At 38.0% G+C, this 18577-nt stretch overlaps 2 protein-coding genes and 2 pseudogenes across 5 annotated transcripts in view; all 4 read right to left on the bottom strand.

Annotated features, from left to right (window-relative positions):
• LOC146478172 (putative skeletal organic matrix protein 7) overlaps nucleotides 1–18577 on the bottom strand; it is a 117549-nt pseudogene that overhangs the window by 19963 nt on the left and 79009 nt on the right. The window lies entirely within an intron of this gene.
• Nucleotides 5042–18577, bottom strand: part of LOC146478174 (uncharacterized) — a 54732-nt pseudogene continuing 41196 nt past the window's right edge. Inside the window, exons 8-12 of the transcript XR_014865186.1 lie at nucleotides 9491–9613; nucleotides 7419–7541; nucleotides 6388–6516; nucleotides 5593–5841; nucleotides 5042–5346 (exon numbers count right to left, since the gene is read on the bottom strand). The product of XR_014865186.1 is annotated as an uncharacterized LOC146478174 (transcript). The remainder of the gene's footprint in view (nucleotides 5347–5592; nucleotides 5842–6387; nucleotides 6517–7418; nucleotides 7542–9490; nucleotides 9614–18577) is intronic.
• Nucleotides 11822–14223, bottom strand: LOC146478176 (uncharacterized). Of its 2 annotated transcripts, XR_014865264.1 has the most exons (3): nucleotides 13858–14223; nucleotides 12470–13163; nucleotides 11822–12031 (listed from the first exon to the last, which is right to left on the bottom strand). XR_014865264.1 is itself a non-coding variant. In XM_085112916.1 (2 exons), exons 1-2 carry the CDS (start codon nucleotides 14221–14223, stop codon nucleotides 12882–12884), a joined length of 648 nt encoding a protein of 215 aa, XP_084969042.1. In that variant the 3' UTR covers nucleotides 11822–12881. The 2 variants fall into 2 exon arrangements, 1 of the variants encoding a protein (XP_084969042.1); XM_085112916.1 differs by having other exon boundaries at nucleotides 11822–13163.
• On the bottom strand, nucleotides 11822–18279 carry LOC146478175 (uncharacterized). The gene is made up of 4 exons (XM_085112518.1): nucleotides 17877–18279; nucleotides 16656–16967; nucleotides 15861–15946; nucleotides 11822–15732 (listed from the first exon to the last, which is right to left on the bottom strand). Exons 1-4 carry the CDS (start codon nucleotides 18277–18279, stop codon nucleotides 15544–15546), a joined length of 990 nt encoding a protein of 329 aa, XP_084968644.1. The 3' UTR covers nucleotides 11822–15543.

Raw genomic sequence — 18577 nt, forward strand, 5'->3', positions numbered from 1 at the left:
AAGTACAAAACGAAAAGTACAAGACAAGGTAAGATCCTTTTCTTTCAGAAATATCCGCCGCATCCTTGGTAGGATGCCCTATAACCACCTGGGCCTGGTAGCATAAAACGTTTCTAACGGCTGATGACAATTGTTCCCAGACAATAACCTAATGTTTTGCAACTATACTCACAGGTTCCTGTAATCTTATCATGATTAATGCAACCCAGTAGTGAGCCTAAGGGCCCAAGTCGACGCACTATAATCTTCGATTACTACTAGTAATAATAATAAATGATGGGATAGCGCAGCAAATATCTGCATATGCAAACTATCAGTCATCTGGTCGAGCCCGTTATCCGACACTACATGTAATCGCATTGAAGCGTCCAACCAGTTTGCGCTCCTAATCCTAACCTATCTTAGGTGGAGGCAACATTGCGCATAGACAGGAAGGCACGTAAAACTGTCGTGGAGAATGGAGGCAACAACAATAATAACAGCAAATTTTATTCTTATACCACACTGGAATACAGAAGAAATAAATGTAAACACTGGTTATGCAAGGTATAATGCTACCCAGAAAATAACTAACAAGGTAATCTGGCTAGGAGGGATTAAAATAACTATGGACTTAATTAGTAAATAAATGTATAAATGTCAAAAGTAGTCGTAACAGGGAGGCAAAAGTATAAAAATAAAAATAAAGCACACGCAAATGACTTTCTAAATTAATTGGTAAGGAAAGAATGAGAAAATGTTGAAAGAGTTAATATGAAGTAGTAATAGCCTTTTTTAAGGAATTATAGGGAGTAAGGCTCTTTAAGGATTCTTCAATATTGCAAGCACCCCAGTAGCTCGACAGCTATCCTGCTGTACCTTTCAAGGAAGGACGAAAGGCGTGGAATGAAATCTGTTGAGCAAGAATACAAGTTAACTAAAATTAAGGCAGTCTTCAAAATGTATCAGAATCCAGATCCTACTATGAAGTTGGTGCTTGATTTTGAGGAGAGAGCAGCTTCCCAGGGAAACCAGTCTATGATTTTAGGAGCTTAGAAAATGGCGGGAGAACTTGTGATAGAGATTCAGTCAGCCTCTCATCCGCGACACGGATGGACAAGAGCTTCCTCCAGACAAGTTCAAAGGCCAACTAAAGAAGTCTACGAAAGAGGAATTATGTGAGACTATCAGGGTACAGGAGTGACAGGGCAAATTATTAAGCGTCTTATGTGGGATGACGAGGAGATTCGTACAAAGGAGTGTTTTAAGTGACTCACGAACTGGGCGGAGTGTACCACCCATACAATTGATGGAATTTTTGAGCTGATTGAGCAATTACTACGGGGTAGAAATATGGTCGTTCGCTTGTTTCCTAGTAAAAGCGCTAGGCAAGGTAATTTTCTAAATTGTCCACGATTGTATGTTCACTAAGGAGACTGTTTTGTATGAAATCAAACCCTTTTCCTGGATGTTATGTTACCCACAGTTTTTTGTTAAAGTGACTGGAAAATAACATGGAAAAAATGTTCGACTCTTGTGGGAAAGAACTCGGATTAAGTTGTTGAATTTTTTTTTCCAATATGCCTGTGTCAGTTACTTTCACATTGAGTCACCATAATAATAATAATAATAATAATAATAATAATAATAATAATAATAATAATAATAATAATAATAATAATAATAATAATGACTTTATTAACGTGTCAAGCAACAATGTAGTAGAGGGGATTCCCATTGCTAGTAGGGGACACCTAAGTAACTATCTTAAGTACAAAACGAATTAATGATAACTCACTTACATACCAACTACTAAAACTCTATTCATAATTATCAGAATTCTAAAATCTTGTAATTAAAACCGTAATTACGAATTGCAAAGGTAGCAGCTACTACATCTATCTAGGATGTTATTTAGATCAAGACTGCGTATCCGGGTCTTAAACTGCTTAAGACTGGCAGCCGATCTTTGTTTGGTATCTTGCTCCAGAGTCTTGGACCTGTGTTAAACCTAGGTTGATAAAAATCTTTCTGCCTTGAGTTGTAAGTGTGGCTGTTAGTCAGTAACATGTCACAAATAGTCCGCGGACACAAATTATGTTTAACCTTATACATTATAATACATCACATTTCTTAGTGCACATACTCGGCAACACATCGACACCCAAGCCTTAGCAGTATGCAGGATGTTTATTTCATGCACGAATCTAGTTTAATCCGGAAAAGGAATCAAAGGTCATACGTTCGACGCCTGTTGGGAGAACTCGGAATTTGTTTTGTGGATTGTCACCAACTGAAATTTATCTTTTATAAAAAAGAAATGTTTGAACTAAACTTTGGTCTTTGTAGCGCGCGCGATTTCGCAATAGATACTTATGTAGAAGGCCCATGATGAAAGGCACTCTGTAAACTAGCTTGTTCAGACTGCATTGGGAAAAGAATACTCTATTTTTTAACGTTTTCGCAACCTTATGGACTTCACTTCTGGGTCATCCCATAAGCTTCCAAAAATGAAAAAGAATTTCACCTCGCTAATTCAATAACTCACCATTAACCAACTCACCAATAAAATAACAATCTATTTTTTTTAACGTTTTCGCAAGCTTATGGACTTCACTTCTGGCTCAGCCCATTAGCTTCCAAAAATAAAAAAGAACTTCACCTCGCGCTATTAAATTCAATAACAAACATACATGTATTATTGGCGGCCGCGTATCACACAAATAATGATAAGAAGATTGAGTGTTTAACTCAGTTTTATTACAGCAGTTAACTGTCATATAGTTGACATCAAAGCAAATACGATATATAAATGATGTATAACTGTTTCTCCTTACCGGTTAACTGAGTACTTTACAGGTGTGTTCTATTGTCATAAATATCTTAAAACCACTGACAGTTTTCAATTGAGTGTCCTAAAGCCAAAACCAAAGTAATCACTCTTGCCAATCACAACAGACCAAACAGTGTAATGAACCAATCAGAACTCGAAGCAAAAACATGTAACCGGTGCCAAGCGCGGGAAAACGCGCGCAAAAAAGTGGCGCGGGTTTTTTCGACCAATCACAGAGCGTAGTAAAGCAAACACGAAATTACTTTCGACACTCAAATGAAAACCACTCTATGATGTAATACATATGGTGTGTCTAGAAGGAAGTTTTACAAAAGGCTTGTATTACTACCACCATATTCTCATCACCTGTCTGCTTGAAGATATATTGATAATGAAAGAAGAAATTACACACTGAATTTTAGCATAAATCTATGAGCTCCTGTAGTTGATGACCTTCCTTCTTCTCCTACATACCTACAATGAATTTGCTTAGTAAGGAGAAATTATATGTAGATTGCTTACAGGAGCTCCTTCTATAGCTAGACAAAATCCCTTGGCTGATTATTTTCTTTATTCTTATTACCTATATGCTTAACAGCCTATTTACACTGTAAAGAGAATTTACATTTTAGTCACTCTACAAAATGAGAGCTAGACCCATCTCACATAGGCTTGGTATGGTGCCCAGTCTATTATATGCTTATGTTTGCTATGTTTACGACGAACATCGAGCGCTAAGCTACCAAGTTTTTTCATGTATTATTAATTTTTGATTTCTAGTTAGTAACTTTATAGTTTGATACTTCTTGTTAAGGGCTTTGGAGCCTTGTAGACCTTGTATTGAGCGCTATATAAATGGTGTATTAGTATATAAGTTGACCATTCTACTGTTGTAGCTGCTATCCATTTGTGCTATCTTTACAAGCAATAGTAGTGATAAAAATGACCCTTCTTTTGAGCCGTCAAACTTGAGGATTTCATGCACAAACTCACAAGTTAGAACATTAAATGAACCGAAGTTTAACTCTGGGCTCAGTTGTTCGAAAATCCACGATTAAAAGTTAACCGAGGTTTGTATCTCGCTCGTTAAAAAAGTTGATCTTTAACTGAAGGCAAAGAAAAGTCCAAGTCTAAAGTGAAGGGCAAAAATGTTTTGGAGAAATGCTTATTGGTTAGCGATAAAGCTGTAAGGTTATAATCAAACTTCCCGTTAACACAGATTAGTTTAATCGGGCTTTGAACAACTGGGCCCTGGTTTTCAAAGGCTAAACTTTGAATCGATAAGCTTCGTACTATACAATAATATTTACAATAATGTCTTTTGAATCAGGCCGACTCGGCTTTCACTGCCACGCTTCACCAACAGAAAAAGAAATTGGCCGACAAATTTTAGCGTGGTCCATGCAGCAGCCAAAAGAGTTTCCGTCTTCAATAATTTGTCATTGTCGTGCGCAGAGCTGCTGGAGCAGAAGATAAGTTTTTAGGAACTTAAAACCCCCACTTTAACAATTGCTTTTTGATCGACCATTAATGTGGTCTTTTCAAGAATCTCTCTCTTCCATTTCTACTAATAGAAAGTCTATATTGTTAACTAACTCATCCACCAGCGAATCTCTAATCTGCTGAAAAACGTATTTTTAGGCGATAAAACAAACAACAAAACAAACTTTTGTGTATATGACGGCGCCTTCCCGATTACGCTTACACTGTACTAAACCTAATTTCTTCTAATGGTGGCTAATCTAAAGTAGGAATTAAGATAGAACTATTCATGCTATTCTATACATAATACCACAAAATAGCAGCTAAAAAGCGGAACTTAACTACAATGCCTCCTCCTCTCTTCGCCTCACCCCCACCACCCACAAAAAACCGCGCTACGCAGGCAGCGTTCACGAAAGAAAATAAGACCAGAAAATGTCCAAACTTGCACGGCTTACAACGTAAGTCAAGAAACTAAGAAAAAAAATATATATATATATATTTTTTTAACTGTACCGTGGGGCATTTGAAAAGCTCGTTTGTACTCTGCCGTGTATGGCGCATTTACCTACTTTTTTTTTTTAATCTTTTTGCCAGGAGGGGAGGTTTGGAACTGCTAGGAATGACTGATTAATTTGATACTGAAAAAAGGGAAAGAGATCTCATAACCTTGTCAAAGCTGCTTCAATTTGGAATCATGTTAATGTGAGCGCTGCCTGAACTACCAAAAAATGCGTTTTGATATCTTCATGTTACCTCATAAAATACTTCAATATCACTCAGAGTAAAAGAGTAGCTTCCAGCAAACCACGTACATGAACGTCTTGACGAATATCCTGAGGGAATTGCATAGGCGTAGCCACAATAGGTGTGCCCTCTGTTACTTGCTGTGTAGATGTCATGCCCGTTACCAAAGGTCGGGCCATAACTGCTAGAATCGTATATGGCGGAATTATGATGTCCTGACTTGAGCCCAAGCTTAAGAGGATGGTAACTGTAGATGTTGTACAGCGAGTAGAGAAATGCTGTACTGGAACTTCTGTAACTTGAAGCTGGAAGAAAGATAAACATGTTTTACATTGAAAAAGGAATCGAAAAAATAGATAACTAAAAAAAACTATAATACGATGATCTGTGCATGAGCACGAACCCCACTGGTCACCGTAAAAAACAAATTTGTACCGTCTAACTACTCATTCACCGAAGGTAGTTGACTATCCCTTCATACCACAGGTTAGAAAACCGCTGCCGAGAGCTTCTACATGTTATATCCCTATGACCAGAACGATAATACTTACCACTAGCCCAAGAAACATCTGTATATCCGCCAAATATGTAACTGCCGACTCTGATGATAGTAACAGTGGGTCCCTGTCTATCACATTTGCTATGGAATGTCGAGGACGCCCAGCCATGCGTAGAGGCCCGCCAACATAACACAAACCTACTACGGGCTGAACTCTGAAGTACTGGGTTCAAATATGAAATCAACTGGTCCACATACGAGCTACTCTTGGGGCTGAGAATGCTGGATGTAGAGAGGCCACCTAAACGAAAGAAAAATTTTAAGGAGCAGGTTAAGTAGCAGTCTTGTCTCTAGCCGGGAATTTAAGATGATGGATTCGAAATTGTCGTTCAACGCTCTCTAATTTCAAAATAAGAACATTATTATCCTGTAGCTATACATATTTGACCCTGAAGAGGATGTTTTGTTGCGGGCATGAAAACAGGCAGTGGTAACTCACGACCTTCAGGTAGGTGGGTGGCCCACTCTCAAACGCTGGACTTCCTTCTCTTTGTGAAACAAAATATCTCGGAGCCTCGACTCTACGGGCCTCGGTTTGGTGTAAAAAAAATAAGATGGGGAGGGGGTGGGGAGAGGAACCTTCCTTTGATCCACCAGCGAAAGGGATAGATGGTTTGAACAAAAAGCCTGTTATTGCGGGGAGACAATATCTAGTAAAGTGCAGTTTCGGGTGCATTTAACATGTCATGATGATATGCCTTTCTGTAAATTGGTTAATGACATGTTATTTGCACTATTTACTTGACCACAGCATCAGCCGATCACCGCGATTAAGAGGAAAACTCACGTTTATATACGCAGTAGTGTCCGTTTCCATGATAGTTTGACTGACAAGCACAGCTGTAAGACCCCACGGTGTTTGTGCAAACGGCGTTCGCGTGACAATTGTGCGAGCCACTTGTACATTCATTGACATCTGAAAATTTTGTTACATCGAAACAAAACTACTCAATGTCATGTTTGAATGTTTATCACAACATAACACAACTCATTATCTGATACCAGTACAAGACACTGCACTGAAACGCATGCGCTAGAGGATTTCCACGCATGCGCATAGCTCATTACCCTCAAATATCCTAATGTGAATAATTGTACAGCTGCCTTATTACGCAATTGCATAAATGCATATTTGTTAACTTGGTCCACGCAGCAGTGATTAAATTTTTTCTTAGGTAATCCTCGTTTTCAGTTTCACTATAGTTATCTGTAAATACCGTTGAGTAATATTGTGTGATTGCAAAAATGCGCATTTTCGTATGCAATTGTACTGAACAAAGTTGTTTTCTTAAATCGTTTTAAAATATGTTCATTAGATTAGAACAGTTTTGAATTGATCATGAGGGTGGAAAATGAGTTCGCTTTTGTTATGGTTTTGCTTTACGGAGATCTTTGATTGGTTAGCAAAACTCGCGCTACTTTCTCAACAGATGAGAAGAAAAACCACCATTAACCAATCGCGACTTGTCCGTACTCGTTTTAGCGTGTCTAACACCATTATAGTTACATGTATTTACTTTGAGTTCCGATTGGTTTATTGTATTTTTTTTTATTTAAACATATTTTATTGTCAAAGTTTGCCCCAAGAGAAAAAAAACTCATCGAGAGGGCTCATTAACGCCTGTAGTGATAACTTCACGATACTCAATGAAAAAAACTGCTCTATTATACCATTTACATCGTCGTCATCATCACCATCATCATCATCATCATCATCATCATCATTATTATTTCTACATGTACGAAAAGTCGTACCATTACATCAAATAGTATCCTATGAGCTGTTACCACAAGCAAAAGAACTCTTCCATATCTTACCGCTGCAAGTTTTTCCATTTCCAGTAAAACCGGGTTTGCACGTACAAATATAGGAACCGATATTGTTAACACAATTGGCTTTGGCGTGACAAACTGCAGGAGAAGCGCTACATTCATCAATGTCTGAGGAAAAACAATAGTAACAGACACTGAGTTAGTTCTATACACACACACACACACACAAAAAAAAAAAATTTGCTAGGCTTTTTGAAACCGTATATGCTGACAGAAAACATCACGATTTTAGTTGGTGAACCTGTTACATGTTTTTTCTTTTCTCTTATAGTCTGTTTACAGGATTTCGTTCGTTTAACCTCATAGAAGAATAAAAGTAACTTTCTCTTGTTGATTAAGATACAGTCCATTATTAGTAGTAATAAATGAGCTACGATCGCAGTTAAGAACGAAAATCAGTGACTGTGATTGTCTCATTTATTTATTCTTTTATCCACTGTTCAAATATATGAACTGCATACACTCCACTTCCATCCCGGAGGTATGATAGGAATTCACAAAATGACCAGCTTCCAGTTGGCTTGATAGCTCAGTTGGTAGAGATGATGTATCGTTATCACAGGGGCCATGGGTTCGAATCCCTTTTAACCCTGAAGTTTAAGAGGTTGTCGTATTTAAGTTGCTTAAGTTGGGTATTCAACTTCGATGGTCGTTCACTTCTCAATTCGTTCATTCACAGTTCAACTTGTATATGACTTTCATAGTCATGGAAGCCTATTACTCAGATTGCTCAGCTAACATAAATGCATTATTTTTGAGTTCCGTTTTCATTGTCCGCCCAATTTCAAGAATGGAAACGATTGAATGCGAGGTCTCCTGAGTGGAATTTACTGAAAATGCATTCATTTGCAATACGAAAACAACTTTTAAAATGCCGTTATTTGAAGCATGGTTAATGTAAAGGCTGAAGAATTTTACTTCTCTTGTGTCCCGACCGCTGGTCAATAGGAACGAAGACTTTGGGTACGAGATTGGCATCGACACTTGCATCCTTTTCTTGTTACGTGGAGTACTTGACAACGATGATTCGTTTCGTCAAGGCCTGCTGAACGTGATCAAAATGGCTGTGCGATGCAAGGTATAACGCTATCCAGCGGATAAAATGTACTTCAACCAATACATTTTATCAGCTGGATAAAGTTATCTACTCTTTGAACAACTGAGGCCTAGCCGATAAATCGGTGGTACGTGTAAATTAGTCTTAAGACAACATTTTGTCCTCTTATTGACCAAGACTGTTCTACTAGTAAAATTGGCTTTTACATTTACTGTGCACTGAAAAGAAACTGCCTCTGCGTGGAAACAGGTTAATCTCTTTAAATTTAAATGGGAGAAAAAGAAACATGGAAATAGCTTAGTACTTTTATCAAAAATTCCGCGTAAGTTTTCCATTCGGCCACGACCGCGATTTTTAACTTGTTTCAGGAATTGGCATAGCTTGGAATGATGCAAACAAGAGATGAGAGGGAAGAAATATGCAAGGCAATGAGTCTCCACGTTTTTCATGTTACAAGCCATCAAGTCTTTTCTGGTCACCCATGGCCAGGCACTTTTTAATAGCTCCAATGCACTAGCATACTAACTTGTAAGAAAACCGGTTTATTATATTTAGGTTTCCTTGGTGTAAGCGTGACTTTTCGTTTTTCGATGTATTACAAAAAATAGCTGACACGTTCCCTTGAATTAAAAACCACTCTAGGATGGTTTTCAATTAATTGTCTTTACACCAATCACAGCAAACGTAAACAGCACAATTAACCAATCGGAATTGCGGGTAAAGCGCGGGAAAACGAGTGCGAGCAGGTCACAATTTGTTTGATTTTGCTTCTCATTGGTTGAAAAAGTGGTGCAAACTTTGCCAACCAATCAAAAAGCGCAGTAAGACAAAACAAAAGCAAACGCGAAATTACTTTCGAAACTCAATTTGAAAGCTGCTCTGCAGCATCTTAATGCACCAAATTTAATCCAACCAAACACAAATTAAAGTAGACAATGTTTAGTCCGGATGGAAGCAACCTAACAGTTGCCACAAGGAAAAGAAATCATCTATTCCTTACCGCTGCAAGTTTTTCCATTTCCATTAAAACCGGGTTTGCAAGTACAAACATAGGAGCCAACGTTGTTACTACAGCTGGCTTTGGCGTGACAAACTGCAGGAGAAGCGCTACATTCATCAATGTCTGAGGAAATACAATAATAACAGAAACTGAGTTAGTCTTTAGGTTCCTACAGAAGAAACAAAGAAACAAATTTGCTTGGCTTTTTAAAAACCATGTGATGACAGAAAACACATGACGATTATGGAGACCTGTTACATGTGTTTTCTTTTCTCTTATAGTGTGTTTACAGGATTTCGTTCTTTAGACCTCATAGAAGAATAAAGGTCACTTCCTCTTGTCCATTATTTCTATCATCGCAGTTAAGTACGAAAATCAGTAACTGTGATTGTCTCATTTATTAATTCTCTTATCCACAGTTCAAGTAAATGAACTGCATACACTCAGCCACTTCCATCCCGCTTTATTTCAGAAGATATGATAGGAATTCACAAAATGACCAGCTCCCAGTTGGCTTGATAGCTCAGTTGGTAGAGATGATGTATCGTTATCACAGAGGTCATGGACTCGAATCCTTTTTAATCCTGGAGTTTAAGAGGTTGTCGTATTTAAGTTGCTTAAGTTGGATATACAACTTCGATGGTCATTCACTTCTCAATTCGTTCATTCACAGTTCAACTTGTACATGACTTTCATAGTCACGGAACTCTATTGCTCAGCTCACATAAATGCATTATTTTTAACACGTTCTAAAACCATCGAGGATATTCTAAAACGGCGATTTTCTGGCAATATTAAGCTATTTTAGTCATTTTCGTGCCATTTCTTCTCCAAAGAGTTTCAAATGTGGCAATATTTAACAAAAATGTTTATTATGTTGCCACGTTTTTACTTCATCCGGTAAATATCAACTCATTTTTTCCTTTTCCTTCCAATTTAATACAGTAAAAATAAATTTATTTCAAAATACTTAACTTTTCGCCCGTTCTATTCCAGGTTATACTTTGAGTGGCGGGTTTTTTAGAATGCAAAGGTACATGGAAATTTCCGTGTACCTTTACGATTCTAGAATGCAAAGGTAAATGGAAATTTCTGTGTACCTTTACGATTCTAGAATGCAAAGGTACATGGAAATTTCTGTGTACCTTTACGATTCTAGAATGCAAGGTACATGGAAATTTCCGTGTACCTTTACGATTCTAGAATGCAAAGGTACATGGAAATTTCCGTGTACCTTTACGATTCTAGAATGCAAAGGTACATGGAAATTTCCGTGTACCTTTACGATTCTAGAATGCAAAGGTACATGGAAATTTCCGTGTACCTTTACGATTCTAGAATGCACAAAGGTACATAGAAATTTCCGTGTACCTTTACGATTCTAGAATGCAAAGGTACACGGAAATTTCCGTGTACCTTTACGATTCTAGAATGCCTTAAGGTACATGGAAATTTCCATGTACCTTTACGGTTGTAGAATGTAAAGGTACATGGAAATTTCTGTGTACCTTTACGATTCTAGAATGCAAAGGTACATGGAAATTTCCGTGTACCTTTTCGATTCTAGAATGCCTTAAGGTACATGGAAATTTCCGTGTACCTTTACGATTCTAGAATGCAGAAAGGTACATGGAAATTTCTCTGTACCTTTGCGGTTGTAGAATGCAAAGGTACATGGAAATTTCCATGTACCTTTACGACTCTAGAATGCACAAAGGTACATGGAAATTTCCGTGTACCTTTACGACTCTAGATTGCACAAAGGTGCATGGAAATTTACATGTTCCTCCCGGGGGCCACAGAATGTAAAGCGAAATGTTTTATTCGTGTTTAAAAAGATGTATTTATATATTAGAATAAACAGTGGTAAGTACGTTTCTTTGAAATTGAGTTATATATGATTACACTTTGCTACGTATAACAAAATTCTTATTAAACCAGTTTAGTTAAATATCAAATTCCCTACATCCTAGAATAAGCGTCCTTCGAGTTAGCGCTTCCGACGTTTCTCGGAAATTTATACCTTACAATAATAGCACATCCTTCACATACTCCTGCTAGGATGTAAAGTATAAAATTGGTTTGGGGTTAACGGAAACTAAAAGCTAAAAACTAATATATACCTGAGTATACAGAAGGAGTTGACTTTTAGATGTCTTCTTATAGTATCTATGAACAGTTTTCAGCCCTTAATGTACTATGATTTAAGAAAAACCCCAAATTTGAAATATGCTCTCCGAGCGCTTTTTAATCGAGGGGTATCGGTAATAGGCATGAAATAAAGCAGCGTGTCGTCTGCCGTGCAATTACATTTGTTTCAATAGTGTCAACTTGTTTTTTTTTTGTTTCGTCTTTTGCCTCCTCTTATGAATAACTGTGTAAATATTTTCAAGCATTGCAAGCCCGTTGCAATAATTTTCAGTCAGGAATTGCTCTGTGTTTCTACAATTCTCCGTCTGATCGACCTCAACTTGCACTCATCAGTCTCAGCCACGATACAATTAAACTTGCCAACTTCCGCACAGGCAGCTGCTGCAGATCCTGGAAAGAAGAGCAAAAATTCTCAGGTAAATTTTTGGTCACAAATTTAGTACATAAATTACTGTATTGTAATAACTCAGGAACCTTCACTCGTTTCATAACTAATACAATTTATGTTTCTACCTTCACGTGATTGTTTCGAGGCTAGATTGTTAAATTTCCTGTGGCATGCAGGTTTCTACAGTTTGAGAAAGTTTGCGGCTTGCTGAGCTAGTAAATGGGCCTGGAATTAAATGACAATAGGTGTTTCATGTTTACTTTATGCTTATGATATTTCCTGCCCCTCCTGGAAATTTAGGATTACTTTTAAGTTTTTCTGAGTCGTTGCATCTCCCCCACTTCCTCCCTGCCCAAGGAAAGAGAATGAAACACGCCCTCAGTCATTTAACTATGCAACGTAAGTATGGAAGAAAAAATGATACACAGTATTTCTATTACCTGTACTGCTACAAAGATCAAGGACCCAAGTGTGCGGGCAGCCATATAACTCAAGAAATTCCTTATAAAGCGCCACAGGTTTTCTTTTTCCGTGCGTATCCAACTTAAACAGGTTACTTTTTTTATCGGAATGGATGCATTTTCCCCAGTGACAAACGAAGAAAGGAATCACATCCTGGTGAAGTCTGTTTTCTGTAATTCAAAAGCAGGGTACACGATTAGATGAAATTGCGTCATACCTGATTTTCAATTACAGTTTAGTTGGATAACTTTCCTTTCAGTTCGTCGTTTGGAGAGAATAATTATCGTAAATAAAGAACGAACGAGGTTATGAATCTTGCTTAACTCATGAAAAAAATTTCAATGGCACAATTACAGTTTGGATTCAAAAACGCCTGTAACAAAATTAACTCTACTTTGAGGCCTGAGTGATAACGTTATCGATAACAACAGAAACGTTTATTTTTCCTTTTCGGAACTTACCGTGGCGTCTTTGTGTTGTTTTTGCCGCTTGGAGGTATCCCAGCTCTACGTCGTAACCAATTTCTTTAAGTATTCTAGGAACAAACTCCAAAAAGAACAGGATCTTCTCCCGGTGTGGGAAGGCTATTAAGTGGAACAATTCAACGTTGTGTCTTCCGTTGATTGACTTTAAGTTACGGAGGAACTTGTCAATCGTTTGATCATCCCAGCCCTGGAAAATAGCATTAAGTGAGGCTTATTTAGTCTCGAGCAATTCTTATTGTTTTGCAAGGCTGCTTCGAGAAAAGATTCCAGAAAATTGATATGATTAAATATGCAGTTTATCGTCCCCAATCCCTACCGATATCAAATTAAAGCTGCATTACAATTGTTTACTATTATTTACTTTACAAGACCGCGGAAACGTTTTATGGAGATGTTTCTCCATTCAGTTGAGCGCACACAAACCTTTTGTACGGGAAAAGAGGACCACAAACTAATTTTTTTTCTGCGGCAAATACTTCTAAGTTTGAGCATCATCGAAAACCTTTTGTTAAACAATTCTTTGTATCCGCGACCTCGTTTTCTCGTTAATTGCGTGGGCTTTACTGATTTCTAGATGTTGGTTACAGTAAATATTTTGTTAGGTACCATTAAATAGGGCTAATGTCAAAGGATCATTAATGAAACTATTACAAGAGTGTTCTCAGGGCTGAAAGAGGCTGAAAGAGGATGGCTACCCATATCAGTGTAAATAAGGCAGCCCAGAAATCTGCAAGATAGCGTGAGAAGAGAGCCTCGAGCCTCCCATAAACTGACACCCTTGAAGCCAGTAAAATTGTCCTCTTATAAGTAGCGTTTGTATGTAGCTGAGAACATGTAACGCTTCTGTTCATTCTCTCTAACCATATTTTTTTCTTGTTTACCTTTGGAATGTCCAAGAAGACCAGAGGTGACCCTGCGAAGCTATGCACCTCAGCAGCCAGGGTGATGCAGTTCATTTTTCGCACATCAATTGAGGTAAATACTACAGAGGAGGTAATTCCTGCTGGTCCAGCCACTCTAAACTCGTTAGCGTTAACTGTAGTCTGACCATCCTTGCATTCTGCTTCCTCCCACTTCAGGGCCTGGGAGACATAGTCCTTCAAACCAGGATTATTGACCTGGCTCCGGAAAGCTTGAAGTTTCTGCTCCTCTACCCATAAACCAAACCTATGGCAATACCAAATGTAAATATTTTCAAGAACTGTGTTATATTGTAAAGTGTAATAATCGAAGTTCCCTTTCCCCATAGTATGGTTTGTTTAAAGCATGTATATTTAAATCGCATCATAGCTACATGGTAGTGATATTACTCTATCTTAGCTCCATTATTGTAATGTAGTAGGGAAATAACCATTTAGCAACTGAAAATCCAAAAAACTGTACACGAAATGGCATTGCAACCGCTTTGTGGTGTCAAATGCAGCCAAAACTGCCGAACGTGTTGTTTGTGGCTCAAACACTGACTTTTAAAACATTTCTGCTCATGCATGCGCTGAAAATATCTTTCTCGTGAAGCCTTCCCTTAAACCCTCGTTGCAGCATTATTTTTAAATTATTATTTTCACTTTTTTGGCCCTTTCTGTTTTCTTTCATTAATTTAAAACTTTGGAATCGATTTTTAAGCCATGCGTTGATTCTAACCATAGATGAGGGCAATTTGGTGGCTTGGTAGACATTTTCTCCACAACATTTTTGTCGTTGTACAACTTGGACTCAATATGATTCGATTTTGTCTACCTAGGTGTATATTCTAAGACCTCCTACTGTTGATCTTTAGGTGATTGTTTACTTCAGCTAAGATCGCCAAAACTGTGTCGTCCCTGTCACACACTCTTCTATATCTGTTAGACGCACGATTCTAATTGTTTGCATCTACGGCTAAAACAGGACATCTTATTATTTCCCCCTCAATATTTAGAAAAAAATTCGTTTGAATGTAAGGGTATGGTTTAGAAAACTTTACTTCTGTTTTGCTCACCTCTTCTCTACTTCATCCCAGTTCTTGCTACCTGTTTCTTTGATGAAGTACCGCTGCACATCTTTGAAGTCTTTAATGCGTTTTGCCTCTTGTTTCATTTCTGCAAATGATATATTTCCTTCCTCGAGCTCGGTAAGAAGGTCGCATATCTCTGAATCTGTTAGATCTCCGCGAAGGCACTAAAATTATAGCAGGGGCAGTCCACCGTTTTTTCTTGACGTCCGTCTTTCAGCTGTTTAATGGTAGCTCTTTGGCCCTTTAGTTCCAGTCGCCCATAACTTTCCATAACTTTTAATACTTTCGAGTATATGTCTTCCTGAAGTGAACTGAGAAAGAACACCGTCTCCATGTTTCGTACCTTAAAAACAGAAATATTTGTGCAGAACTGAGTAGTAATTGTAAAAGACGGCTTTTTGGGAACATTTCCATTTCCTACTCTGTGAGTCTTTCCTGTGAGTCTTTCCTTGAATCAGATAAACATAGAGGAAATATCCGTAGCTATTGTGAAAAAATTATCTTGACATAATTTCTATTTTAGTGAAAAAAATGAATCTTCTTCTCATATTTCCATCATACATTTCTTCAATTGTCAGCTGAGAGAGGAGGGAAAGGGGAAAGGGAAGGGGAAGGAGGTGTGGCAATTATAACAGGGTTCAAAGTAATATCGATCAAATAACATACTCACGTCTTTTCCAACTATAGTTGAACAGGTTTTCCTCCATTCTGCGGTTTTCTTTCCATTGAAATTTTTGTGCAATAGCTGGTTGCAAAGGATTACCTTTAAAAGAGACAATCAATCAATAATATATGGAAACAGGTCAAATAAAGGAAACAACAATTTCAGTCCAGTTTATCGGCTAAACAGGGTAAAAAAGACTCAAGGAGTAAATGTGCCAACTTATTTACCTTTTCTCTCGTGTTCATTTCATGGTATACCCTGTCCGTTTGGTTATGAAGGTGCGCTAAACGCAGTACTATTGTAGTTTCCATTTCTGTATAAAAGAGGATTACAGAATGGGACATTAGTTGGGGCTGAATTTCGGTTAGAGTAGTAATAGAAAAGTCGTTATTTGAAAAATACATTATATTTTTTATTCAGATAAAAGCAACCCCGGATTATCTATTTCTTCAATAGAAACGAAGCTAAAACTACCCTACACATTTCCCCCTTTGAAATTGATTTCAGCATCGCACTGTGGCATAAACTTTTATTGAGAACTTACGATTATAGCTTCGAGAAAGCATTTGTGAAAAAGGTGTCCAAGAACCTTCTAAACAGGTACTTTGAGAACATGATAAAGATACATGACCTTTCTTAGGTAAGGATAAATGAATGCAGTTATGATTAATAGGCACATCAACTCTGTTCGGTTCGTATTCCACAATATAAAGTCCAGTTCAAGATAAATTTTAGAAAAGAACCGCTTGTAACACATTATAACGTCCGGGTCACTTCCGCTTTGGATTACAGTTGTAGCGGCGAAGGAGAGAACTAAGTTTTCGTTGCATTTCAAAAAGCAATATTTTAACCTGCGGAGAAGGCGGATCAAGTTTTTTGTTCTGTTGCCACACAAAAACTGCTTGTTCTCGAAGAAAATCAAATGATGGCAGTGCAGTGACTGGTGTTTCGCTCGATAAATCTGCATCTTTCGTTTTCTTTGAACACTCCTGAATAGATGTGTCGAACTGAGCTATTCATACCTGCATATATCTGCACATACACAAACTTAAAGCAATCTTTAGATTGAATGCTATCGTCTGCGAGAATTTGTAAGATGACCTCCCTTCTATGGTTACCGCCGATAACTTCCAGTGCATAGCTATCTACATCGTTTTCGTCAAAATCCTTCACGTCTTTAAGACCTTGTGCAACAACAAGCATGGTTTTACAAGACGACATCGGGCGGGATAATAGCTCCTGCTTCAAAGCTTCTACATGGGCAGGGTCTAATTCTCGTAATCTGTATTCTGGTCGAGGCGAAACAAGAGATCTTGCCAGTACTCTATGTATTCCTACAACAAATAACACATTACTCATAAACCACCTCATGTGTACAGTACAAAAAAGTCAAACAATTGCGTGGACTTAGGGTTGACCAATTTAAACCTCAAGAACAAATGGTAAGAAGATAAGAAGGCAAGGTAAGGTAGTCAAGTGATGAAATTTAACTACACCGACAGGTGATATTTTCACTGTTTCTCTCTGGTTTTTCTTTTCTTTCTTTCTTTCTTTCTTTTTTTTTTTTCTTTTTTTTCTATTTTCCAACGTTCAGGGTTCTTTAGAGAACGATCAGATTACGTTTGCGACTCATGGATTATCCCTAAATCTCGCAAGTGTTGGGTTTGAAAACTATAACATAAAATATACTTCGGAGCCCTCGGCATCCTTAAGCCTTGAAACAAAACCTCACAGTGGAATGAATTTTGGCAATTATTTCATCGCGAGGTTTAGCCAAAGGCCTGGCTAAACTAGGAAACATTGTTTCTTGGTATTTTTTCGTGGTGGCTAAATTAGGGGGAAGCAAACAAAATCTTTTGCTTCCCCGGTGGCTAAACGAGGAAACATTGTTTCCGAAAACAGAGGGTCACGCTTGTGCATAATAATAAACTAACTTTGTTGCTAGGAATCATTTTTAATGAGCAGCACTGGAAACTAGTCAACATTGTTTTCACGGTGGGTAAACTGGGAAACATATGTTTCGGAAGCAAAATTTGTGTCCGGGTAGCAAAAATGTTTTTGACCAGAGGCAAAAACATTTTCTTGTTTCCGAGCAGCCAAGTTTGTTTCCGCAACATATGTTTCCCGTGCGGCTAAACTGAGAAACATTTGCCTCCGCAACAGTGTTTCCGCAACAATGTTTCCTAGTTTAGCCAGGCATTATAACGTGTTCAAACCACAAAGGATAATGTCTTATAGCTTACCGGGAACCGCATACTTGCTAATCTCACTCAGAAATGCGCCATCCGATGAACTTGTGGCCTCCTCGTCATTTTCACGTTTTGAGTCTTGACTTGTACCAGTATAAACTGCTCTCTTTGGAACAGGCGGACTCTCACTTTTTCCATCAGCCGCAGAAGAACGTACCCTCTTATTCGGCCGCTTTATCAAGTCTGAATTTTTGTCCTTGTCGTCACTTTTATTTTTGGAGTCAATTGCACTGGTTGTGGCTACCTCGTTTGGCGGAACAAGAGGATTCGCACTTACTTCACCAGTAGTTGAAGTACGTGCTCTCTTTTTCGGCGGCTTTTCCAGGTCTTTTTTTAGCGAACTGTCCCCCTGAACAATCGATTCTGCCCCTCTACCACATACTATTTCGTCGTACATCTTAACGAAAGTGTTTGCTGCATAGCAAGACTTGAACTTGGCAGAGAAATCGTTTGCGGTAAAGTCGAATAAAGATACCTTTAATCGAATTCCTTGACTCTCATTACCGCAAACAACCTGAACATTAAAACGGAAAGAAGAATCTGTTACCGCACAATCATAAGTTAAGCTCTAAATTACGTTAATAACAATAATTTCTTTTCAGATCGAGGTGTGCCGAAATACCCTTTTGACTTTCACTTTTGTGGTTTTAATAGTTGTCATTTTTGGGCACGACTGGTGATTTTAATCTGATCGG

The sequence above is a fragment of the Pavona decussata genome, unplaced genomic scaffold, assembly GCF_977016875.1.
Source record: "Pavona decussata unplaced genomic scaffold, jaPavDecu1.1 SCAFFOLD_67, whole genome shotgun sequence".
NCBI classification, from domain to species: Eukaryota; Metazoa; Cnidaria; class Anthozoa; order Scleractinia; family Agariciidae; genus Pavona; species Pavona decussata.

Coding starts and splice junctions, on each gene's coding strand:
- LOC146478176 (XM_085112916.1), bottom strand. CDS start 14,223: ATGGGGAAAGGGAACTTCGATTATTACACTTTACAATATAACACAGTT. Junction 13,164..13,857: donor TCTTCTTGGACATTCCAAAG/GTAAACAAGAAA, acceptor GCTATTTTCCAG/GGCTGGGATGATCAAACGAT.
- LOC146478175 (XM_085112518.1), bottom strand. CDS start 18,279: ATGTACGACGAAATAGTATGTGGTAGAGGGGCAGAATCGATTGTTCAG. Junction 16,968..17,876: donor TAGCAAGTATGCGGTTCCCG/GTAAGCTATAAG, acceptor TATTTGTTGTAG/GAATACATAGAGTACTGGCA. Junction 15,947..16,655: donor GTATGTGCAGATATATGCAG/GTATGAATAGCT, acceptor TCTTTTATACAG/AAATGGAAACTACAATAGTA.